Source organism: Trachurus japonicus, chromosome 9, assembly GCF_045865225.1.
Source record: "Trachurus japonicus isolate A0001 chromosome 9, Traja_1.0".
NCBI lineage: Eukaryota > Metazoa > Chordata > Actinopteri > Carangiformes > Carangidae > Trachurus > Trachurus japonicus.
In genome coordinates, this window is record NC_140915.1 from 28,688,814 (window position 1) to 28,714,091 (window position 25,278).

Sequence of the window (25,278 nt, forward strand, 5' to 3'; positions counted from 1 at the left end):
TGGTTTGTCATTAAATATAATATCTCGGGCCATTAAACAGCCTTTTTAATAAACACAGCTTACTCTAACTGTCCTGTGCTATTTTGTCCTAAATTATAATTTTTCAGGGAGTTCTTATCATCCAGGCTGTATACTGCCGCATCACCAGTAAAACTGATAATATGCATATATTTGTGGTTGATATAGGGTCCAGACCTCGGCTGGAGTCGCAATATTTCTCTTGAATCTCACAGCAGCCTGAACGGAACTTGATCCTGTGAGACTAAACTCAGGGATGAACTTTCCCGTGACGCCGCAGTGCGGAAGTGCCGAAAGTTGGACCAAAGCAAAGGTTGTGCTCATTTTCAAGGTGTGCTGCTGCTGCTCCCAGCACGACCAGAGCCGACAGGTAGGTGTCAACGCAAAAATAAACACTTCTTCCATAGGTTGCATCAAGAACTTCCTTCCCTATGTTAATATTACTTTTAAATAGTAGCTAAATCAGTGTCCAGCACAGTTTACTGATTTAATTGCCATGGTAACTTCTCATTCTCATGTCTGGTTAAAGTTTTGTTTACTCTCCTCTTACATGTAACAAAAACTCAACAGTGAAGTCTTTTAGCCAGTGAAAATAAATGAATAATATGGCAAATCAGTAGGCTAAGGATCAAATAGTAAACAGTAACCTGTATCATAGTGTAACCTGTTTATAATGGGATCATTGCCCCAGAGCAGTAAGGTGAAGCTTCCACATCTAACACGTCCTGTCCTGTACCATCCACCTCAGCCCTGCAGCCAGCCGGCCACCGCCGCCCTGCTATGCCTCTGTTCAGGGTGTTGGGCAACCGTGGAGGGCCACAGGGTCGGAGGGTGGCCAAGAAAAAGCAGTGGACTGGGAGATGCAGGAAGACAAATGAAGACGGCTCTGTCCCTTCCTTGACGCAGCTATGTCTGCTGAGCCTTGCTGACAACATGAAGGAGGTGTGGGTGAAAGACTATACTGACAAGTACCTGGACCAGTATTCCTTCAGATACATCATGGGGCCTTTCAACTTACTGCGTGAGTGTTTGTTATTGGATAGTCATACAGCAGTTGTTATTGTAAATAGTAACAGTGAGTGTGTCATAAATGAATGATCACATATTTTGTTCTTCTCTTGGAGACGACTTAACCATGTGTCATACACCGATCTACTATATCAGCAAAATGACTGATATAGTGTTCGCCTGTAAGGGGAAATGAGAGATTTTCACTATCACGCAGAGTGACGCAGAGGTTATGACAATGGTCATGAGGGGTTCAGTTGTTTTTTTCCCCCTAAACGTACTTCCTCTTGTGTCTTGTAAAACTTCCCTCTGACCACAGAGCGAGTGATGCACAGGGTGGCTGATCCAGAAATAATATCTCCCACCAGTCCCACCTCAGTTTGTCTCTTTTGTCTGTCACCCTCCTTGTAGCAGGTAAACTGGTTGAAGAGCTCACTGGGTTGCTGTGCGCCAGAAAGCAGTTGTCCCGGGCAGCTCTGCACCTCCTGCTGGTCCCTCAGATCCGTGGCCTGTCTCTGGATATGTGTCCTGGTCTGATCACCTCTGCCCTCTGTAGTCACATTTCTGCACGTTGCCAGGTCTGTTAAAAATGATCTCTTTCTTAGTGAGTTAGCATTTAAAGTACAGGGTCGACATTTCTTACTGACAGAGAGAAACATTTTCACTCTTATTGATATTTAAATCTTGTCATTTTATTTTCCTGATGTTGAGTAAGGCCACATTTGCATCATTCAAATAATCTTAGATGGTTCCTTCCTGTTTTAAACATTTAGCATACAATGTCACTTTTTTGTTTGTTGACAGAGGCAACAGAGCAAAAACAAATGATAAATCTTATCTTCTGAACTACTACACTGGAACGCACACACAAGTACACCCTATTTATAGTTTTGAAGATAGGCAAATTAGCTTTTCATTGTTGTATGTACTATGTAGGGTGTGCCTTTATAATATTTTCTTTTTGTCTCAGGGTCTGTGGAGTCTGGATCTATCTGGAGCCCAACAGCTGCCATCAAAAGTCCTCTCCGAGACTCTCGGCTGTCTGCCTGCCCTCCGCTCACTCTCCCTGGCTGGTGTGCACTGTGACAGATGTGTGGTCAGGACGATAGCCCAGCGTTGTCGTTTCCTGCGCCATCTCGATGTATCCCGCTGTCATTTCCTTTCTCCAGCTGCGCTCCTTCCCCTCGGAGGTGGGGATTTCTGCTCCTCCTCTGCCGGTTCTTCTAGCTCGTCTTTTCGCTGTAACTCTCAGTCGTCTCAGTCTCCTATGTCCTCTTTCACCTCTGACCCCAACTCCTCCTCTTCTGCATCCCTGCCTCCTCTGCCCCTCCGCAGTCTGCTAGCTCTGGATATTGGGTTTGGAGAAGAAGAGGGAGACCGTGTGGCAGCGGCTGCCTACCTACTCCTCTCCCTGCAGGAATTGGAGAGAGTGGCCTTGGAGGGCATCACACAGGCCTGCGCTCTCATTGAACACAGAGAATTTAGCCAGACTGATGAGTTCACTGACAGAGAAGGAGTACCCAGCATGAATGAGGTGTGGAGGGAGTGGAGGCACAGTCAAGGCATGGTTAGAGAGAGGAGAGAAGGAACAGCAGCAGTAGATGAGGAACATGAGGATGAGGAGGAGGAGGAGGAGAGAATGTTATGGGATGCGTGTGAAGATGAAAGTGAGGACGATGCAAGTAGAGATGAAGGACCCAGTTGTTCTCTCAACCAAACTGAGGAAAAGGTGAGAGCTTTGTCACAGTCCGGTGATGAACACTTGATCCTGCGTCTACGGGACATCAAGGGCTTAACCTGTGACTTCTTGGACAGTGTGGGCCGTTTATGTCCAGATATCTATTCTGTGTCTGTGAATGCTGATGATCAGGAATACATTAGAGGAAGAAGCCAGGGGTCTCTGTTAGCTGCAGGTCTCCAGACCTGGTCAGGCCAGCTACAGAGCCTCACGGTACACTTCTTAGGTCCTCTGGGGGATCTACTTCCTGCTTTGCAAGTTGTAGGCTCTTCCCTGGTCTCTCTCAGCCTGGAGGGGGTGAAAACCAGCCCTCTCACTCCTCTGTTGGAGGCCATCAAAGCCTGTCCCAGTCTCAGAAACCTGCTCATCTCTGCTGAGCCTCCCACCATGCTACAATACCAGATGGAGGATGATCGGGATGATCGGGATCTTCCACGGCTGCCTAACCTGAGCTCTCTCACACTCAAGTATGGCTGCTGTTACACTCAGTGGTACACAAGGGACTGTTGATTTACTGTTTGTTCCTGTTAAGACTGCACATGTAGTCATGCATTTGACACAGCTTTGATTTGCCTTGTAAGGGAACTGATCATTTTCCCCATAGACTAAAATGCTTTGACTTCAGGGAGTAGAGAAACAATGTCAATGAAATAATTTGTAGTTGGCTTCAAATGTTTTCTGGACTCACATGAGAAATAGAGTTTGTTTAAACAATTTGAACCGATCAGCGACATAATAATTTTGATTTATAATATTGATTAAAGGTAGTTTGACTACCCGTCAAAGTAATCCTCTTTGTTTTCTCTGTGTCTTCCATATTCCTGCAGTTTCTCCTATGATCACAACCAAACGATTCCTACCATGTCCTGGATGTCCCTGAGGAAGGGTCTCAAGTGTCTCCTGACTGGTTCTCCTCTGCTGGAGAAGCTCTCCCTGATCGCCCTGCCGTGCCCTCTGAACCGCGTCATACGGGACGTGCTGCGTGTTGGAAACCGGGACAGGTGTCTTCCTGCAGTTTCCACAGACTTACCTCTCATGCCACTTGGACGGTTACAGCACATTGACCTGCTGCGGACAGATGTGGAGATGACGACAGTGGAAAGTATCATACAGCGGAGCAAGAGACTCAAGTTTGTTGATTTGAGTCACTGTTGGAAAATCAGACAAACAGAGTGGATGAACTGTAAAACCGTCAATAAAGTCAAAATTGTTTGGATGTAGTGAAGAGACATCCAGTAATGCATCATATCACAGTTTGTGCACAGTTTTCAGTTCAGTTCAGAGTCAATTGCAGTGGAATCTCAGTTTGTATGACTACGGTATTCAATTCAATTCAATTCAATTCAATTCAAATCTTTATTGTCATATATACTGAAGACAGCGTCACACAGTACAATGAAATTCTTACTCCGTGATGATACCTCCGGCAACATTAAAAAGCAAAAAATTTTATTTTTCTCACACCCACACTCATTCAGACAGTTTTACTCTGACAAATTGCACTATGCATTTAATTTGTGTCTCAGGATACATGTTGGACTAACGCCTACAGTGCCTGCACAATTGCAATAGTATATTATTATTTTCAAAACTCTTTCAACATGACAACAACATGTAACTATGTGTGAGAAGGCTTGTGGAGTGTACCTCATCTCAGTGCACTATAAATAAAAGAGATATCTTTATTTCCTTGACTGATTTTGTTCTTACATAAAAGGCTACAGGGAAGGAGGATCCATTATAACAAGATTATACTTCACTGTATGCCATAAACATTTAGGATATGAAAAAGAGCTGACAAATTGCTCATATATAGATATATATTGAGAAACATATTTTCAGATATAACTACAGAAAAGAACAAAACAGAAACAGGAACAGGAACAGTAAAGACCCAGATAGCAAAAACCTTTTGGCATCCTTTTGGCCCAAATCTGGCTGGTCATTTTGGCAAGATTATGGCCAGGCTTTCGGGCCCTAAATGGCCCAAAATAGGCAAGCCAAAAACAAACCAAAAGGAGGCCAAAACTCACCCAAAACTAATTGTGGCCTTCCAAAATACAGCCATAACTGCCCCAAAAGAGCCCCAAATCCCCAAAATCCAGCCAAAAAGTAGCCAAAACCGACCCAAAGAAAGCCCAAAAAGTAGCCAAAAGTGACCCAAAGAGAGGCCAAAACGCACCCAAAACTAATTGTGGCCCTCCAAAATACAGCCATAACTGCCCCAAAAGAGCCCCAAATCCCCAAAATCCAACCAAAAAGCAGCCAAAACTGACCCAAAGGGAGGCCAAAACTCACCCAAAACTAATTGTGGCCTTCCAAAATATAGCCATAACTGTCCCAAAAGCCCAAATTTACCTTGCTGTGTGTCTATGTGTATTGAAAAAAAACAATAGGAAGATTAATATTATTTCATCATCTTTTTATTTTTGAATTTACTGTTGACTGACTCCAGGCTGGCAGGTTGCAGGTCCCCAGCCCAGTAAAACCATCACTGGTCTGTGCTATGCTTGCATCTGTGGTGGTAGAGCAGATGGGGTTTCTTCGTGTGGCATCTAAAGTGATACAGACAAAGAGAAAACAAACTTAACTTATTACTTCTACTGTAGCCTAAGAATGCTTTATTAAAGGCTTTATACAGTTATAAAACTCACCCACTTTAAGTTGTAACTTTTCCATTCATCCCTCGTCAGGTGTCCTTTTCTGTCTGGTCCTTTGGCTTTAAAATGCCCCATACCGTAACCTTCAAAGTGGCAGGCCCAGAAGGTCCAAGAGAGATGACCTGAAAATATTGAGAGAATTACCTACATTGATTTTCAAATCAACTAGCCCACCATTACATTGCCCTACTCTAATAAAATCAAAGGCAGCTCACCAAATCCTTTTAAATTTCAGGAAGAGGCTGGGTTTCCTTCCAGGGCCATCATTTGCTCAGTGTTCTGCAGAGGAAAATAGGATGTAAAAAAGTATGCATATTATGCTTATAACTGAAAAGCAACGAAGCAATTAAATCACAGATAATTAGATTTCTCCCCACATATGGCAGAGAATAAAGTGGGTTTAATATAACAAAACGTTTCACAGCAGTAGGCCTTTTCAGTCCAAATTGGTGGCAGCACTATCACAACACCACCTAGTGGCAGTTAGAGCTTCTTGCTATACTCTTTGGCTTAAGTTTGGAGTTTTCTTTGTGTTTTCCTGCCTGGCAGCTCACTAGATTATTGCTAAAAAGCACAGCAACATGAGCAATGCTTTTTTGGTGGATACTTTCAACGCTAAATGGTAGGCTAGGCTATGACCTGCAACCTGCTAAATGGTAGGCTATGCTGCTTTCAGCAGATATTCACTGTAGGCTAAAGGAATGACTGATTGTTGCTAGCTAAGTTAGCTACTATCTGTGCAAAGTGTAGTCACCAATTACATTAATTACATTAAACTATCTCATATACTCACTGCCAGTGTACTGTATCTATTAAGTTCTCTGTGCATGTCATTGATGTAGTTAAATTGAATGAGCTGGCTGTGCCTGTTTGCTACGAGTTAGCTCATAGCTCACAGCAGTTTTGCCATCGAAATAGGAAAAATTAACATAACTGTGCAGAAAACGTAAACCTTATCGGGTATTTAAACAAGGCAATGATAGAAAATCAGATTTTACTAAATTTAAATGTCTATAATATCATGTACATACCTCCGTGTTGATCAGCTTGAGAAAATGAAGTAGGAGGGCTGTCGTCAGTTGAAACTGTGTACAAATTCCCGCCGTTTGCTTGGTCTTTTGGCTATCCTTTGGCTTTACAAACACATGCCAAAACAAACCATCGGACGTTGCCGCCCTTTGCCCAATCTTCTGGCTTGCCATAAACATGCCATACCACCCCCTCTACTTGATCCCGCCTTTTGCCTCATCTTCTGGCTTGCCATAAACATGCCATACCAACCCCTCTACTTGATCCCGCCTTTTGCTTCATCTTTTGGCTTGCCATAAACGTGCCATACCACCCTTCTATATTATCCCGCCCTTTGCCCAATGTCTTGGTTAACCAGATATATGCCATAACTCAGCCATATATTGCTGGCACCAATTTTGTCTATTAAGGCTAACCAAAACCATACCACATTTGAGCCAAAGGGCTTTCACAAAGCCAAAAGAAAGCCAAAAATGCCAAAAGGATGCCAGAATACAGCCAAAACATTTGCTATCTGGGGAGGGACAAAATGAGGCATTAATCCGTTTACCTGCAGGCAACCAGGGACTTTATCAAGTTGTTTTTGCCTGGTGGTCCACATTCCAGCAATTAGACGGCAGCAGCGCACATCTACCCGGTTTGTAAACTGCATATAAATGGAAACGAGGGAGAAGTGTGTGAGACCATTGACAAAATTGTGAGACCAGACCGTTCAGGTTTACCCGCCTTGTTGCTCGCTGTCCGGGCGACGCCGAGCAGGAAACCAAACACACCGCGGACGAGGCGAGTCCACGTCACTCGCCGGAGACGTGCCACACATACTTGGTTAATGCTAGCCAGCAGTTAGCATCTGGCTGGCCAGAAATGTCAATTTTTCGAGAAAACGGGGGACTTTCAGTTTGCTGTAAGTAAGCATTACATCAACGAAAGGCCGGGAACATGTAACCACAGCGTGTTGGCGTTGACGAGTCGTAAAAATATGTCAAATTGAGTTTTTTTTTTTAGCTCGCTCCTGCAGCCGGACACTTGACGGTGGTCAGTCTAATGCTACCTTGGTTATTATTATTGTACCACTATCAGCAGTTATTCCAGTGTGTTTTATTTCTCTATATAGTGTGTGAATACATAAAATAGCACATTACAGCATCGATAGCGAAGCGGGGACATTGCTGCCCACTTGTCAGAGCACCTGGTCTCATTACAGGCCTCTCTTATACTGTAATAAACTGCCTTTTACATGGAAACCGAATAACGTGTCAACTCCGGTGTTTCTCCTGAAGGTCATGATGATATATCAGGAAAACAGGATGAAGCCGTGGAATAAGACCAACCAGTCTCTTTTATCCAACTGATTCATGACTTAAAGTGAAACACTCAACTTCAAGACAATCCGCACCATGGGAAGGTTGGTTTGGTGTCTCCTGTCCTATGTGGTTTGGTTCACATACTGTTGTTTTAAAGGATTATTTTTTCACTGAGGCTTGTCTTTCTCTTACCTATTGGCAGGATCAGCTTTTCGTGCCTTTTTCCAGCCTCATGGCATTTCAGCCTCTCATCCCAGGTTCTCCCTCGGCTCCTGACTCCCTCCCTCAGACAGCTGCTCTTCATCGGCCTGGTGCTCTGCCTCGTAGGACTCCTCTACCTGCTGCTTGTCACTGGAAAGGGTCCTGCCAGCTGGATCAGAAAGGACAACCACTTCCACAGGTAACCCACCACTGAAGTCTGTATGTCATAATGAACACAGGCAAAATTATGTCGACGTTAATTCTGTGTGGTTCTACAGGCACTTGGCAAGGGTGACTGATGTGGATGCAACAGATACAAGCAACCCCAACCTGAACTATGGCCTAGTGGTGGACTGTGGCAGCAGTGGCTCTAGGGTATTTGTGTACTGCTGGCCACGGCACAATGGTAATCCCCATGATCTTCTGGACATCCGACAAATGCGAGATCAACACCGCAAACCAGTGGTCATGAAGATCAAACCGGGTAAGCTTCCCAGTGCTTGGCTTCATGTCAGTCAAAATATCATGGAAATGAGAAGGTGTTAAATATTTAAAAACTTGATTTTTGAAAGGTAAATGTAAATTCTAAAACAACCTGTGTGTTTCTTTCTTGTAGGTATCTCCGAATTGGCTAAAACACCAGAGAAAGCCAGTAATTATATCTTTCCACTGCTGAGCTTTGCAGCCCAACACATTCCCAAAAATAAGCACCAAGAAACACCCTTGTACATCCTGTGCACAGCTGGAATGAGAATCCTTCCTGAAAGGTACTGTTGGGCTGAATAAGAATAACTATCAAACGTGAATGACACTGCATGAAATGTTCAAACGTGGATTAATAAAATAGCACTGACTGAGTTTTACCAGAAAAGGGAAACTTATTATTTATGATGATGTTTTTGTGTTTGTTTTATCTCAGTCAACAAGAAGCTCTTCTTGAGGACCTGTGCACAGACATCCCAGTCCACTTCAATTTCCTTTTCTCTGATTCCCATGTAGAGGTGATTTCTGGAAAACAGGAAGGTAAATAAAAAGGAATAATAAAAAATTACTGAAATGAAATACATTATGCTCAATTAAAGTCCATTGCCGTTGTCACATAACTTGTGTTTATGACTTAATACCACTTTTTATATTGATAATTTTCAATATTTTTGACTGTGAAGTTAGTATGATCATTCTGATTTTTTTATTTTTTTTATTTTTTATTGATTTCAGGAGTTTATGCATGGATTGGAATAAACTTTGTCCTGGGAAGGTTCAACCATGTGCACAACGGTAAGGACCCAAGCAGGTAATCTTTTACAGGCCCCTGATTCTAAAAAAGTTACTTTTTGTTTTGTGCAAATGAAACAGCTACTGCAGCTGCTACAGCTACAAGTTAACCAATACAAGGAAACAAGTCTCTTTCTGTACAGTAATTTTGTGATGGACCTTCCCTGCCTGACTGTCTCACCTGTCTCCCTTCACCTGTATAAGATGGAGAGGCTGTGGTGGAGGTCCCTGTCCCAGGCAGCGATCAGCAGGAGGCGCTGGTGAGGAAAAGGACCGCTGGTGTCCTGGACATGGGCGGGGTCTCGACACAGATCGCATACGAAGTGCCCAAAACTGTAAGCTTTGCTTCTCCACAGCAGGTTATTATCCACAACCAATTCTGTTTTTGTGCTGTCTTTGGTTTTTGTCACTCACCCTTTGTTCTTCTCCCTCCTTCCTACCTCTGTCATTCCCTGGTTAAACCTGTATGCACCATTTTTGTCCCGTGGAGACGATCTGCTCTCCATTCATCACTATTGAAGGCATACTGTAAGCCTGCTGCATGACTCCATAGCAGGATTTGGGACTGGAAACATTAAAGTCATATATGTTCAGACCATCAAATACAAAGAAAGTTGTTGGCGTCAAGTTTTCATTTATCTGTGAAATAGTGGTTTATTTATGATAACAGGCTCGACATACACTGCTTGTCCTTTTCGTTGTCCCTTTACACTGCATGAAGTTCAGCTGATTTTCTCACTACTGCCTTGTTAGACAGTTATTTGTTCTTACTCCTTGATGTGTCACAAATACATCAGACTAGACATAATGATGTTTAGCTCTTCTTCTAATGTGTCCTAGAACATGAGTGACCTGCTGTAGTACTGCATTTGATTCAAACATCAGCCCTGCTGTCATGTAGAAATACTAAATATATGGAAATGTGTGGGTTTATCCCAGTGTGTCATCATTCCCAGGCTGATTTTTTGTTTGTTCCCTAGGAGGAAGTTGCCAAGAACTTGCTGGCAGAGTTCAACTTAGGGTGTGACGCACATCGTACAGAGCATGTTTATCGTGTTTATGTGTCTACCTTCCTGGGTTTTGGAGGAAATGCAGCACGCCAAAGATATGAGGAAAGCCTCATCAGAAACACTGCCACTCGAAACAAGTGAGATCCACAGCCAGATCTATTTGCTTGATGTCAGTGCATAGTTTAATATAATAATAACTGTATTACTGATTTATTCAGGCTCTTAGGTCAGCATGTTGGATTGTCAGTGGAGTCCCCCGTCCTGGACCCTTGTCTACCCACAGACCTGCAGGATGAGATCGGTCCAGCTACACAGAAGCTCTATCTGCGAGGCACAGGAGACTTTGACCAGTGTCGCCTGATTCTCCAGCCGTTTCTCAACCGTACCAACGAGACCCAAACCTCCCTCAGCGGTGTCTACCAGCCAGCCATTGACTACGGCAACAGTCAGTTCTACGGCTTCTCTGAGTTTTACTACTGCACAGAGGATGTGCTGCGAATGGGCGGGGATTATAACGCTTCAAAATATGCCCAGGCCGCTAAGGTAACTGCCACATAGAAAATCACTTTAATAAAGCATGAAGCACATGCCCTTATTATAACCTATTATCTCCTACATTTCCATCATATTGCTGTGAAAAGCACCATTGTCTTTGGATGCAATGTGTCTGTTAAATTGCTATTTTGCTGTATTCACACATGGGGTTTTCTATTCAATGTTTTTCAAGGTTGATGTTGTATGTACACTGTAAATTGTATGTATGTATTAGATTTTCATAATGTTATATCAGTGACATTGATTCTTGATAGGACTTAGAACAAAGCTGCTGTAGATTTTTATTATTTTTTTTCAGTATATTTTTTTGGCTTTTTTTGCCTTTTTTTATTTTATTTGATGGATCAGTAGAGATAGACAGGAAAGGGGGAGGCAGAGAGAGGGGGAATGGCATGCAGGAAAGGTCTGCCCGACGCGAGATTCGAACAGGGCCGCCTGCGGTGAGGACTATAGCCTCTACATGGGGCGGCCGCCTTAACCACTGCGCCACGCACCGCCCCAGCTGCTGTAGATTTGACGTAATTTCTTGCGAGCTGCAGAGGTTTGTGTGCTTTTTATTGATGTCTCATCACTGGGAATTTTCCTAATGTTGCAATTCAACATTCACAGAGTTACTGTGCCACCCAGTGGAAGACCCTGAGGGAGCGCTTTGACTCTGGCTTGTATGCCTCACATGCAGATCTCCACAGATTGAAGTAAGTGATGCAGGATTGTTGAAACCACTAACTACTTGCTCAAGCTGCCAAGATTCTTCTTTGGACAAGAATAAGTAACTGGTCTAATGTTTTGTCTGCAGGTACCAGTGTTTTAAATCAGCGTGGATGTATGAAGTATTGCACTCAGGCTTCTCTTTCCCAGCCAATTACAAAAACCTGCAAACTGCCCTACTGGTCTATGATAAGGAGGTCCAGTGGACTCTTGGAGCTATACTTTACAGAACACGGTTTCTGCCTTTGAGGTAAGATTGATTTTCTCTCACTTGTCAGATATTTTCTAAATGTTAGTCAGATGAAAAGGTCTCTTCAAAGCTAGTTAAGTCTAGTTAAATCTGTTCGTCAGTGTAGGAGGAGAGCAGATTGTTTAGTCTTCAAAGCCTTCCTTCATCACAACACTTTTATTTTTGAACGTGAGTGGGGAGTTGAAACTGACCAGTGTTAAACATTGGCTGGTAAACAGGCATAGCACTAAGATTTGCAGAGATGGTATCAAACATCAAATCCTACGTATGAAAATAAACTCTGACAGAGTCTAATGAATAATTACAAATTAAAACGTCATGGTTTTACTGACTTATTAATGAACTAGTCTTGAAAAAATGAATTTGTATCTTAAAGGGATAGTTCACCCAAAATTTAAATTTCACTTATTATCTACTCACCCTCATGTCGACTCGGCTGGGAGATTTTTCGGAGTCCTCTGTACCTTCTCTGAGTTACGGGGGGGTCCGCGCAGCAGTATTTGTCCATATAATGGTTGTGAATGGTGCTCACTTTTCTTCGTCCAGAAAGACACACCAAAAAACATCCAAATACCTCCATGCTGCTCGTCTGTAATGTCCCTCTTGTATTGAAACCCCGACATGAGAAATTGTTCCGCCGGTCACACAGGAAGAGCAGTGAACTGAGACACTGGGAGCTTCCGCAACAAACAAGCTTAAAATATAGACTTATTTAATTTTTTTTGGAACAATTTCTCATGTCGGGGCTTCAAGAGGGACATTACAGACGAGCAGTATGGAGGTATTTGGATGTTTTTTGGTGTGTCTTTTTGGACGAAGAAAAGTGAGCACCATTCACAACCATTATATGGACAAATACTGCTGTGCTGACCCACTCAGAGAAGGCACGGAGGACTCTGAAAGTTCTCCCAGCCCAGACATTCAGAAAAGGAGCTCGTCCTGTTCCAATTTACTTTGAATAAAGATTAATTCGGCAGGCTTAAAGCGGGTCAATAGAAATTTAAATAAAGCTTAAAAAACTCTCAGTATATAATGAACAAGGCTCTGAACTCAATTTTACTCACTTTTACAGTGCACTGCAGTGAATTATCTGTTATTTTATTGAAGCTGTCTAATATGTTTGCGTTTTTTGTTTATGTGTTTTGTTTTCTTTGGCCTCTCTCAGGGACATCCCGCAGGAAAGCTTGAAAGGAGTGCATTCTCACTGGCGGCACAGTTTCTCCTTTGTCAACAACCACTACTTATTCCTGGCTTGTTTCTTCATTGTGTTGTTGTCTATTATGCTGTACTTACTGCGACTCCGCCGCATCCACCGGCGGGCAGCACAACGCTGCACCCCCTCCTCGGTACCGTGGTTGGAAGAGGGCCTTGGCTCACCCACCCTCCCTATCAACCTCTAAACTTTGTAGAGCGTAAAGTCTGGACAGCATGTCTGATTTTCCAAAGGCAATCTTTACTCCTTTTCTTTCTGAAGCTATCTGCTTATTCAGTGAGCCCTGAGAGCAAGGCTGCTCCCTGCTGTGTTGAGAGATGGTACTGAGATTTGGACAGACTAGGAAGATCTTATGGGAGTCTGCAGGCTTAGCTGAGCCAGTGTTTGAGTGTAAGTTATTTTGTTTAATATAATTGAACTGTCTTTTTGATTTTCTAGCCTGTCACACGTTTTTGTTGATTTCAAATGGCAGCTGCCTCCAGGTGTCTTCTATTTAATACCTTAAAACTCAACGGTACATTTCTGGCTACGTTATCTTCCAAACCAAAATAAACATGTTATAATAATTACTTTGAATTTCACAAAGGTGGACAGATATACCACAGTGGCAAATTTTATGTCTGTGTGGGCATTTGCCTTTATGCCTTTTATATGTGCATGATCACATTTTCTTGATTGTTTTTATAGTTGTTGTCTACGGAAACCTCAAATGCAATACGATTTATAATTAGTGGAAGGAGCACTTTGTAATGCAGTTGAGAATAAGACTGCACCGCACTTCCCTGATGGAATGAGTTTTGTGTGTGTGTGTGTTTTCGAAATTGTGCCGCCTCTAGTGCAATACATGTCTTGTCACTGTTGGGAAATTCTCCAAAACACATCTGCTCTCTTGTGTAGAGTATCAGTCTCCCATTAAGCTCTGCTGAAATTCCTGTGTTGGGTGATCTGACTGTTACGTTGGATACCGTGGCATATATTTATGTTGGGCTTCATTTTCAGAAGCTGTCATATCACTGCTGTGAGGGGATTGTAAATGAGTGCACATACCCCATTATTTATATGGAAATGGTCAAGTGAGATGTTTGCACAGATGAATGCGAAATAAATGTCACATTGCAATTCAGTAATAAAGTCTTTATGGTATACTTGGTGATGTGTTTATTTCATGAAGAGGATATCTGCCTAAACCAGTGGTGTCTGTAATTTCTCAGTGAAGTGGAAATTTTTGGTTCTAAAAGAATAAACACTGAACAGGATCTTAAGTTAACTCCAATTTTTAAGGTAAAGGTTTGAGAGTTGACACAGATTAAATGCTGAATGAGAGCATCAGTCAGTGGTTGTGCTCTTGTGGATGTTTGTAACTCACTAACACTGTGACGGAATATCCTCAAATTTGGGACAAACATTAATTTGAACTTGAGGATGAAGTGATTTGATTTTGGTGGACGGCGGTCAGAGGTCAAGCTCACAGTGACCTCACAATACACAATTTGGGCTGTGCTAATGCAATATCTTGGGAACTCCTCGTGGGAATTTCCTCAAAATTGGCACAAACCTTCACTGGGACTTGAGGATAAACGGATTCAATTTTGATGGTCAAGTGTCAAAGTCACTGTGACCACACTAAACAAGTTTTAAACCATAACAAACGATTTCAAATATAAGTCACACAAATGGTTAATATGTTAAATGAAAAGAACCGCAAAGTGATTATTGTAGTTCTTCCACCACTGGTGCGTGTTCAGTGTTAGGAAACGACATGTCCTTCAGAAAAAGGACAACTGGATCTGCTTGATAAGAATACCAACTACTTATCTCTTCAGGCAGTGTGTGATTAATATTTTGTCAATACTATTCAAACGCTCAGAGAGACAAAACAGTGACACATGGGGATGCACAGAAGCAATGTCGGTTCCACATGAAGAGCCAGCCCCTCAGCTGTTCAATGAAATTGCTGAGTTTGGATGAGCGAGTTTCCTTGGCTACCTTCCTCAGGGTATTGAGCTTTTGCCATAGATGCCGGGTGAATTTTTTCACTTGTGTATTTGTGATAACATGTGTAGAGACCGGTGCATTATTTCAGTTACCAAGTTACCAAACACAGTGCAGACACGGTGCAAGCAGTACCTGATGTGCTGTGAGCGGGTTGTATTAATACTTGATTCACTCTGCATGTGGGACACAGTATAGTCTGCTGTGTCCCACATGCAGAGTGGAGTCCTGTGTGGTCTCCAGTGGATGGTATTTGTTGTCCTCATCCATTGCAACTTTCACAGTCAGTTTATTGTTGCACTGAAAGATTGGCACTTGGATAGGATGACATTTCTATTTGGCCACAGTTTATATCATACACCATGTTTGGTTGACAACTCATATATTTGTTTCTTCTGTTGTACCAATTGAATTGAATACACTTAAATGAAGACTAGGAATGCCACAATTAACAGTCTAGAAAACACGTTATATACAATTGTGCAATCAATCATACCTACAGTATGAGTGTGTAATACAGTGACTTGAACGAGTACAGGCTTGTCAGAGTCAGTCATAAAGCTTTGGTGTATACCAGCTTTAACAACATGGCTCCAACAAGTGGCTCAGCAGCCTCCTATAATGCTGAGTCACTGATGTGTCACATTGCTCTACTGACACACCCACAAAGACACTGCAGAATGCCCCGTGTGTCGAGATTATATTTCAGCCAATCGTGGGTGACACAGGATAGTTATTAGATCAAGTTCAGATGCAATAAAGATAATAGATGTAGTTTATTTCTTAGAATAATATAAATCACAAATCTAATATTTTGCCTCCTGGAAGATACAGTTCACAAATGTGGATCTCCATTTTTAAGTCTGAAAAGGAGAGTGGATTGACAGAGAATCTAAATGTTTAGTATGTTCAGTCGAATAAGGTGATATCTTAAACACAAACTGGCATCCAGGATGTCAAGGTGAAATTTAAACTTCTGGCACGCAACAAGAGACAGCATGACACAGCCAGAAAAAACATAAATTATTTAGAATAAGAGATGTAATGAGAAAATGTGCAGACTTTTATTTAGCCTAGTCTAATCGCTGACAGATCTCTAACAGAGCCTGAACTCGAAATTAATTAAAATTAAAAGTTAGCAACATCATGATATACAGGTTCTGTGACAACATAGTTCTCATTCAGAAGCTGAAACCAAAGTATGTATGTAGTGCAGCCTTTTGTTATGAGGCCTCTGTGTTTCCTCTAGGCTACTTCTTCTGACTATTACCATGACGTATAGTCTGGATGATGTGTGTGGATTGGCATCTTCAAATTTTCCAATGTTACCAGACAGACAGAAATATTACAGGTGAGTGGGGCAGTGAGGCTCCTCACAGTCTTTTTCTAAAAATATTTTTTTATGCAATCTATACAGTTAATTTTATGACAGATTAACTGATGAAACCTTCATTCCAGTGAGACAAACATAGTGGCACCAAAAGCTGTTGTGTAGCCTAAGCACCAGTCCCAGGAAGAATTTTGCAGTGCCACCAGGAAGCAGCTGAATGTTTTTTCTATTAATTTGAAATTTAGTATATAAGGCAGTATGGTTTTGTCACTTTGCACAACATTTCAGAGGGAAATATTGCACTTTTCTGTATGTATCTCATTGTTACTTAGCAATTCTTTGATATTTTACAAAGATTAAGATATTAGGCAGTGTTGTTTATTTATTCATTAAATAATTAGACAATATACAAACAAGTTAAAACTGACTTGACCATAAGTAATTACAACATTAAATAGATATTTAGTTATATATCATCAGTATGGATTGAAATGGGCCATTCTGCATTATGAGTAGCCAACTTTTGATATGCAACCAGAAATTATTTTTTGGTTTTGATACATTTCTGCTCCTACTTCAGTAAAACTTTCCAGGAATTTTACTTGTGACTTGTATTTTTTTGTTGCTGTTGTTGTTTACCACATTTGCATAAATATCCAAAGAATCTGAAAATGTTTCTTCCAGCTACAGTACAACCACAGTGTGGGGGAAACCACGAGATTGAGATATCCCCTAAGAAAGTACATTAGTATTGAACAGATGTTGCCTGATAATAAAACCAAACCTACTTATCTTTTCGTGCAGGACTGTGCGATTACACACCACAGTTAAAACCATTCAAAAAAGTGACTACAGTGACAGGGATGCACAGGGACTGACAACAGCAGAGCGGTGAAGTGTCAGAATCTACGGAATCTACCACGGAAACTTCTCATTGGCCGCCCCGAACAAAGAACCCGCCCTAGCTGGAATGTGATTGGTGTACAGGACCGAGACACGCCCATAGCTGCTTACGTCATTCGGGCGCTGCAACTCCACTAAGTAGTGAAGATGTTGTGGTTGTCCACGCCGCCAACACTTCTCTGAGTGTTATCTTGCACAGAAGACCCACGCTGAGCGCTGCCCCACGCATGGAGTTGACCTCGGACAGTGTGGTGGCAGCACTGGAGATGTCTCAAATCAAAAGCAAAGACGACGACGAGCCTCTTAATATTGACGTTGACTACGAGAGCTTGCCACCTCATGTCTCAGTGGGGACCCACATGACAGCGGGAGCCGTGGCTGGCATCCTGGAGCACACGGTGATGTACCCCGTGGACTCTGTCAAGGTAACGCACCGGCGGCACGCGGCTCAGCGGTGACTCTCACTTGTTTTGCCACCACGGCTCATTCACTAACTAAGCCACACGGCACCGAGCAGCAGTCAGTGTCTGCTATCGGCTGCTAACAGGCGTTAGCTGTGAAATGTTCAAGCTGTGTCCATCCACGGTTAGCCTCGGTGTTAGCTAATTTAAACACGACAACCTGACTCAGACCAGTACAGGCTAGGCTAAATTAAAACCAAACTAAAATTCCATGTGCTGGCTAAACTGAGCACTTAGTACCACTTTTGCTATTTTTTCCACTTCTTTCTTGATATAACTACTAACTTTGCTAACGTAGCAGCTTACCGACTGTAACCTTAATTGGCCAAGTTACACATTACTTAGCAAGACTGGGGCAAGTTATCGGCGTTGAATCAAAAGATCACGTTTCGATGTATAAAGTCGTCTGCATGTAATCCCAAGGTGTTTACTCACAGACACAGTGTTGTTGCACAGTGAAATGAAGTGAGTTATCCAGACTTTGCTTATGACTGACGTAGGGTAAGTGAAGGTCAAGTGCTGCGGTGCTGTAGATGTCAAAACCCCCCTCGAAACTTGAAACTAGTCTTATTTCCACACTCCACGTGTAAGCAGTACCCCTTTCCACTGTCATTAAACTTAATTGTATTGTTATGAAGTATTTAGTGACCATTCATTGATGCACTAGGTTGATATCACATGTCAGCTGCCTGTCTCCCTGCTCACAGGAGAAACATTAGATTATCACCATCACACCTATGACAACAAAAGAGTTAAAGTTGTTAACCATGGGTACCAGTATTTACCATAAGCAGCAGCAAAGTGCTTATATTTATGCAAAAATAAATTAATGGACAAGGTTGTGCTCATCAAAAAGGATGTTATTACTATTACTGTCTGTATACAAAAGAAATGATAATTCAATATAGAAAGTGAGGGCCTGGGCTTTTTCTCTCCTTTTTAAGAGAGCAACCAATGCCAACCAAGTGGAAACAATAGTTGTTAAATTGATTAGTTGATTTAAAAAAAAAAAAAAATCATCAACTAATTACCTGAGAGAAAAATGTGTGTTTTGGATTATTGGTTCAGGCTGAACATATCATTTGAAGGCATCATTTTAGCTCTTCTAGTTTGCAGTGGAAGTTTAAAAAATATATATCTTTTGATATATTATGAACAATTTAGCAATTTTCAGGACAAATGATGAAAACATTTTTTAATATAGCTGTGATACAAAGTATCAACAACATTTATTTATCAGTGAGGAACAGTTTATTCCTTTTTGCTTTCAGGAAAAGCAAAGTTGGTGCTGAAGACATTTTGACCAAAAATTCAATTCTAACATGTTGATTGAAACTTAACCTAAAACTGCCCATACCCGTATGGTTATTAGAGAAGTACTTAGATCCTGATTTAAAATGTTGGAAAGCCAGACCAGCTTCAACAATACAAATAATTGTCAGAAGTCATATATAGGTTACAGTTTGTACTGCCCACATTTGTTCATTGATGATGGCCCTCGCAAATTGAAGTTACGTAAATGAATGAAAACGTTTTTTTGGCTTGTTAAATTTTGGCTTGTGTCTGCAAAGCAAATCGCTAACTGTTGGGTTGATTGTGACCCTTGCCCCTGCAATCCTCTTTCTTCTGCTCAGCTGCTGTTTTCTAACAATGAAGTGTTGTTTTGATAATTCGGCATGCTGCTCTATCCTTACAATAATCTTGATATGGCACAGACAACTGCAGAAGTACTGCAAGAAAAGTCATTATATCCTCTTTCCTTCAGTGTCATAGTCTTGACATTTCTCCAGTGAGCCCATTGAGCCTTTATTACACAAACCAGTGTTGCCATTTCCTCTTGAATTTTCTGAGTTTTCACAAGCACCCTTCAGCTGTTGTTTTTGTGGTGCCCACTGAGTTTGATCAGTGCGTGTCTGGGGTTGAAACAAACAGCGTTTTGAAATTTCAGTAGAACTAAACTGCTGAAATACTTGATCATGGTTCCTATTTTCCCTATTTATAGACCAATTACATGTACTAGATGGACAAATAGACATGCAACAAATCAGAGACAGACTCTGATGCATTTTTGGTTTCTCTTCAGAGTTTATACTGCATTCATCAAGTGTTCAGACCCTCTCACGTTTTCAGGTTATGGTATTGCAACTTTATGCGAAAAAAACACCGACTTCAATTTGCACTCGATAACCCATAAGAGATGTATTAACATCGAAAAACTCATTGCCGTAGTCTTGCAAGACACTTTTAATTCTTGAAAACATGAAATGAGATCTTTGAGATGTTTCTCCCATCTCCACACAGGATCTCAGCCAGAGAGACCATCAGGTTCTTGTTCAATTTTCTTTTCCCTACATTATTTAGTTATTAGCCAGAGAGTCTGCTCCTTAAGAAGTCCTAGTTCCTCTTTCATATAATAATTATGGAGGCCACTGTGCTCTTGGGAACCTTAAATGCAGAAAAAAAAGAAATTTAAGGAAGGAAATCATTTTTGATTTGTTTTTGTTTTTTTGTAGCTTTTCCCAGATCTGTACCTCAACACAGCCCGGTGTCTGAGCTCTACTGGCAGCTTCTTCCACCTTTTGCTGCTGTTTTAGTCTGATATGCACTGTTGCATCATGTGAGACCTTATGTAGACAAGTGTGTGACTTTCAAAATCAAGTCCAATCAATTAAATTGACTACAGGTGTGCTCCAGCAGATGATCAGTAACAGTAATGGGAAACACCTGTGCTACATTTCATGTGTCATACTGTAGCAAAGGGTTTTATGTCAGTGTGATATTTCAGAAATCAATTTTAAATAATATTTAAAAAATAATATATTTCCTCTTTGTCACTGTGGAGCGTTCAGTGTAGATAGTTTTTTTTAAATATAATAATGTCTGGCTCCAGTCTAGCAATGTGTGGAAAAAATGAATGCATTGTAAATTGTTGTTTAGAAAAAATCTTGAAATGAATTCAGTAAGATGTCTGTTTATAATAAGACCTGTTGTATTTACTTTGAATTTCTGAGTTCACTGGGTTGTGGTATTTCAGCCTCCCAGTGAAGAATAAGGCACAGCTCGGACTCGGGGAGTAGCCGGTGTTAATGGGAGGAGGGGGACCTTATCGGTGTTGTGCACATTTGGAATCAGCCTTGCTCAGTGTAGGGTGTGTGTATGCAATTGCTCTTATGTTGTGTTGATTAGTAAACAGCCGTAGCCCTCCAAAGCTGAATTACAAAGATAGGTCACAAGGTAATGTAATGGATGAGGCTGTTCTCTTTTCAGACTGATTCAATGGATAAACTGGTTTCTGCTGTTTGGTTATCTAAGTGGACCGTGATAGTGATGTAAAATTTAGGCAATGCATGTTTATCATGCTGTCCTCAGGCTATACAGTACTGTTATTACCTTTTCCACATTATAACCTTAAATGATAATCTAATCTTCAGTCTTATCCTAAAAATTAGTCCTGAAAGAACTGGACTTAAGTCTCAGCTCTCGTTTTAATTTTCAACTTCCATCTGACAGTTGCTTCTGCCTTTCTGTCATGTCCACATTCAGATTTAAACCTGACATTATGCCAAATTAAAAAATAAATAAATAAATGATGTCAGCCAATGGATTAAAACATAAATGTACTATCAACCCCCAACAAGTAGTGTTTACTAAATTGTACCTGCTTTAGTCTCTTTTTTCTACTACGATCTACCTGTTAATTTTCACGTTTCTTTTAGTTTGTATGGTTAAACTTTGTGCTGAACTAGAACAATACAATACAATACAATAAAACTTTTTTATCCACCGTCGTGGAAAATTGCCTTTGGCTCACTGTGAGAAAAATACAGTTAAAAAACACAGTTAATAAAAAAATTAAGGAAACAGAACACAATTAAACATAAAATAAATTTTTAAAAAAGGGGGAGGGGAAAACAACTGTGTAAAAGGGCTTCAGATGTCTTTTATTATCAGGCATTCAGTGTTTGATAAAAGAGAGCACAGTCTGAGGATACTGTCTGCAGGTTACTTTGTCCCCGGCATAATTGAAGCTTCAGATTAGCTGTCAAAGATCTCATTAAATGTTTGAATATAAAATTCATATTAATGCCTCTTTCTGCAACACAAAAGTGCAAAATGTAGCACTGAATTCAGCCACAAAAACCTAAAGTGTAAACTTTGCCACCAGCTTTTGTGTGCCCCAAGTTCCTAAATCTGTATTAAAAGGAAATGTAATTGATACATTATTGTCAAGCCAAAGGAAGGAAACACAGGGGAACATGGTGAGGAAGATAGACTTGGCCTATCTCCTGAGTCAGCCGCAGATCTCCTCACAAATAAAAAACATGCTTTGTGCCGGCCAGATAACTTGGCATGGTGGAGTAAAACAAAGAGCTGCCACAGCCTCCCACACCAGCCTTACAAGAGACATATATCACTCAGACGGGATCCCTCTGATGCCAAGAGCACTTACTGTCGGAACAATGTGTCAGCATTAAGGGAACAGTGCATCAAGAAACCATGATTCGGCTTTTACCACATGCCAACTCTAAAGCACCCACAGTCACATTCATGCAGGGCTGTAACTTCAGAACTCAGGTGCTCTAACTGTTATCAGATCTAATGGAGCAAATTATATGCTGTGATTTAAATGTATCTTTTTGTTTACCCAGACAAGGATGCAGAGCCTTCAGCCAGACCCTAATGCACAGTACAGGGGTGTGTATGAGGCTCTGAAAAGGATTATCCAGACAGAGGGGTTCTTCAGACCACTGAGGGGCCTCAACATCACCATGTTGGGAGCGGGACCTGCACATGCCCTCTACTTTGCCTGCTATGAGCGCGCCAAACGCTCTCTCAGTGATGTCATTCAGAGTGGAGGCAACAGCCATTTAGCCAACGGTATGAGTTCCCACGACTCGACACAAATCACTTGAGGAGGAGTCTAGTTTGGATAATTCATGTTAATGTCATATCCTGTTTGCAGTCCAAGGACAAAGCTGTCTCCCAAACACAAATAGAAACATGCTAATAGGGAATTTGTGGGTTTAAAGGTAGCGTTTGTAGGATTTTCTTGAAAAAAATAAAATATGGACTTATACAAAAGAAATCCTGCTAAATCATCACCTATGGGCTTCAACTGTGTGGTGGTGACTGTGTCTGCAGAGCTCCCCCCTGTAGTCTGGGTTAGGGAAGTCGCTGTGTTTTCCCCAGCCAATAGGGACTTTAAGAAATGGCAGATTTTGGCACCCGGAAATAAATCTCTCATGACGCTGGTGCTGTAGCCATCAAATCCATAGTAGTCGTTAAGAAAGTTGCTGCGGTTGCTGGGGTAGCTGCCAGATCGGAACAGCTGATCACCCACCACGTGACAGGGTTGAGGGTAAATAAACACCGCTCACGTGAGCTATGGGAAACTGTTGATATTAGATTAGATTATTCATATGTATTGTCATTATGCCAAGTACAGGTACAGATCATAACAAAAATAAATGTGCATATTTTCTATATACTTTATTTCAAAGAATTCAATTAAAAAAAGACATAGAATTTGACTATTTAAGCACACATCTTATCAAAGTGTGTGTCGCTAGAACATGTAATGTACATGGAGTGTATCACTATCAATTGTAGAACACGTTTCATTTCAAAAATACAATGAGAACCATTTAATTTACTCACCTAAACCACGCGTTGTAGTAACTACACGAGATCGCTTGTTTCTCTGTAGTAGATGAGCCGTTGCTTAAAGTCCCTAATGACAGAGCGCAGGTAAAGTTGGGCATGCGGCACTGTGGGCCTGTATAAAACTACCACGAAGACAGCTATGCTGTCAAGCCTGGAGAAATGGCGATTACACACTTGACTCTACCTTTAACCTGTGTTTTTCTACCATGTATACATCAAGAAATAAGTGGGTAAAATTCTTTTATGTACAGCCACTGGTCTAGACCTGACAACACCTGTTTATATTTTCACAGGTATGGCAGGTAGTGTGGCCACTGTTCTTCATGATGCAATCATGAACCCAGCTGAAGGTAAGAAAAACAATCTGCATCCAAGGTCTGGGTTCAAATGTATGAATGTGAGCATTAATGATTTGTCTCCGTTTAAACCCTGTGATTGACTGGCAACCTGCCCATGTGTAACCCCCCTTTTGGCCAACACTAGCGGTCATGGGATCCATCCAAATATTTATCTAAAGCCTGATATACTTTATTCTTCTGGGACATACAGTATTACTCCATTGTTGTCAAAAACATCAATAATGAGCAATGTGGACAAACACTGTAGTTTATGGTGGTACCAAATGAGAATCAATCCACCGCAGGAAATAAGGCCCAACAAATGCAGTTCTTACTGCTGTTTAAGCAAAGTTAGTAAAGTGTGGAAAGTAATTTCCCATTAAGAACAAAAGGTCAATCTTTCCTTTTTGAAATGGCAGATATTGATGCTGTTCTTGGACTGCACAGGTCTGCACAATATTATTAATGACATTGACACATGCCAGTCAGATAAACCATGATCATTTCAAAATCCTTTGTCTACCTGTAGAGATAAGTTGTCCACTTTCATCCTCTTCTTGTTTCACATGTGTCTTTTTATCAGTTATAATGAGTATAATTGATAAAATATAAAATGCTTACAATAAAACACACTAACGTGGATCTCTGTTTCCTTTCATGACCCAGTGGTGAAGCAGAGGATGCAAATGTACAACTCTCCATATCGAGGACTTTTGGACTGTGTCCGAACAGTAACGCGCACTGAGGGCATTGGAGCGTTCTACCGCAGCTACAGCACGCAACTGACCATGAACATCCCCTTCCAGGCCGTTCACTTCATCACCTATGAACTGATGCAGGAACGTTTAAACCCCCACAGACATTACCATCCCGGCACCCACATAGTGTCGGGGGCAATAGCGGGAGCCGTTTCCGCAGCAATAACCACTCCACTTGACGTATGTAAAACGCTGCTCAACACACAAGAGAATGTAGCGCTCAACTCCATGAACATCAGCGGCCACTTAACAGGAATGGCTAACGCCTTCAGGACGGTGTACCGGCTCGGTGGTCCGGCAGCCTTCTTCAAAGGGGTCCAAGCAAGGGTTATATACCAGATGCCCTCGACCGCCATTGCCTGGTCAGTGTACGAGTTCTTTAAGTACTTCCTGACAAAGCAGCAGCTGGAACAAGAGGCAGGACCTGGACAGCTGTAATGGAGAACGTGTCCACACCTAAACTGACGTTAAAAAAAAAAAGAAAAAAGCTCCAACTGCAAGGTGTGTGAGCTCAACTTGTTTTTCCACTGTTGAGGAAATGTATATCAGTTATTGTCTCACAGGGAAGTGACTGAGGTAAAGGTGAAGCAGTGAGTGGCACTTCTTATTGCTCATTTACTTAAGTCTGTGTGTTTCTTTGAGTGAGGATGATGTTGCACAACCAGGACATGCAGAGAGATGACTGTTCCTGGAAGAACAGATATATATATATATATATATATACAGTATATATCTATATATAATGCCATCTCCCACTGCACAAACATTACCATCAACCACAACGCTCCACAATCTTTTCTACATGTGCTCAATGTGTAATTAAGTTGTCTTGAATAATGTTTATAGTTCTTAATATTGGAACT

General features: G+C 41.5%; 3 protein-coding genes and 1 long non-coding RNA gene across 7 annotated transcripts; 3 read left to right on the plus strand and 1 right to left on the minus strand.

Annotated features, from left to right (window-relative positions):
- The first annotated feature begins 304 nt into the window (after positions 1–304).
- LOC146981692 (uncharacterized) lies at positions 305–4,449 on the plus strand. Its single transcript, XM_085787149.1, has 5 exons — positions 305–388; positions 767–1,039; positions 1,438–1,604; positions 1,997–3,231; positions 3,592–4,449. The coding sequence occupies exons 2-5, from the start codon at positions 799–801 to the stop codon at positions 3,983–3,985; spliced, it is 2,037 nt and encodes a 678-aa protein (XP_085643275.1). The 5' UTR covers positions 305–388; positions 767–798; the 3' UTR covers positions 3,986–4,449.
- A 671-nt stretch (positions 4,450–5,120) lies between these two features.
- LOC146981693 (uncharacterized) lies at positions 5,121–6,510 on the minus strand. 2 transcript variants are annotated; one of them, XR_015036651.1, is made up of 4 exons: positions 6,456–6,510; positions 5,640–5,703; positions 5,419–5,546; positions 5,121–5,319 (listed from the first exon to the last, which is right to left on the minus strand). It is a non-coding gene; the product is annotated as an uncharacterized LOC146981693 (long non-coding RNA). The 2 variants fall into 2 exon arrangements; XR_015036650.1 differs by having other exon boundaries at positions 5,121–5,546.
- A 739-nt stretch (positions 6,511–7,249) lies between these two features.
- On the plus strand, positions 7,250–14,114 carry entpd4 (ectonucleoside triphosphate diphosphohydrolase 4). Of its 3 annotated transcripts, none has more exons than XM_085787151.1 (13): positions 7,250–7,488; positions 7,734–7,858; positions 7,960–8,157; positions 8,237–8,442; positions 8,575–8,725; positions 8,878–8,981; positions 9,177–9,236; positions 9,438–9,592; positions 10,214–10,380; positions 10,462–10,786; positions 11,408–11,493; positions 11,595–11,756; positions 12,922–14,114. In XM_085787151.1, exons 2-13 carry the CDS (start codon positions 7,851–7,853, stop codon positions 13,154–13,156), a joined length of 1,857 nt encoding a protein of 618 aa, XP_085643277.1. In that variant the 5' UTR covers positions 7,250–7,488; positions 7,734–7,850; the 3' UTR covers positions 13,157–14,114. The 3 variants fall into 3 exon arrangements, with proteins under 3 accessions (XP_085643277.1, XP_085643276.1, XP_085643278.1); XM_085787150.1 differs by having other exon boundaries at positions 7,250–7,357; XM_085787152.1 differs by having other exon boundaries at positions 7,250–7,357; positions 9,438–9,568.
- Positions 14,115–17,297: 3,183 nt separating this feature from the next.
- On the plus strand, positions 17,298–24,871 carry slc25a37 (solute carrier family 25 member 37). The gene is made up of 4 exons (XM_085787153.1): positions 17,298–17,619; positions 22,305–22,533; positions 23,613–23,669; positions 24,324–24,871. The coding sequence occupies exons 1-4, from the start codon at positions 17,422–17,424 to the stop codon at positions 24,851–24,853; spliced, it is 1,014 nt and encodes a 337-aa protein (XP_085643279.1). The 5' UTR covers positions 17,298–17,421; the 3' UTR covers positions 24,854–24,871.
- The last annotated feature ends 407 nt before the right edge of the window (positions 24,872–25,278 follow it).

Coding starts and splice junctions, on each gene's coding strand:
- LOC146981692 (XM_085787149.1), top strand. CDS start 799: ATGCCTCTGTTCAGGGTGTTGGGCAACCGTGGAGGGCCACAGGGTCGG. Junction 1,040..1,437: donor GGGGCCTTTCAACTTACTGC/GTGAGTGTTTGT, acceptor CCCTCCTTGTAG/CAGGTAAACTGGTTGAAGAG. Junction 3,232..3,591: donor CTGAGCTCTCTCACACTCAA/GTATGGCTGCTG, acceptor ATATTCCTGCAG/TTTCTCCTATGATCACAACC.
- entpd4 (XM_085787151.1), top strand. Junction 9,593..10,213: donor GCTTTGCTTCTCCACAGCAG/GTTATTATCCAC, acceptor TTTGTTCCCTAG/GAGGAAGTTGCCAAGAACTT. Junction 11,494..11,594: donor GCAGATCTCCACAGATTGAA/GTAAGTGATGCA, acceptor TTTTGTCTGCAG/GTACCAGTGTTTTAAATCAG.
- slc25a37 (XM_085787153.1), top strand. CDS start 17,422: ATGGAGTTGACCTCGGACAGTGTGGTGGCAGCACTGGAGATGTCTCAA. Junction 17,620..22,304: donor ACCCCGTGGACTCTGTCAAG/GTAACGCACCGG, acceptor TTGTTTACCCAG/ACAAGGATGCAGAGCCTTCA. Junction 23,670..24,323: donor AATCATGAACCCAGCTGAAG/GTAAGAAAAACA, acceptor TTCATGACCCAG/TGGTGAAGCAGAGGATGCAA.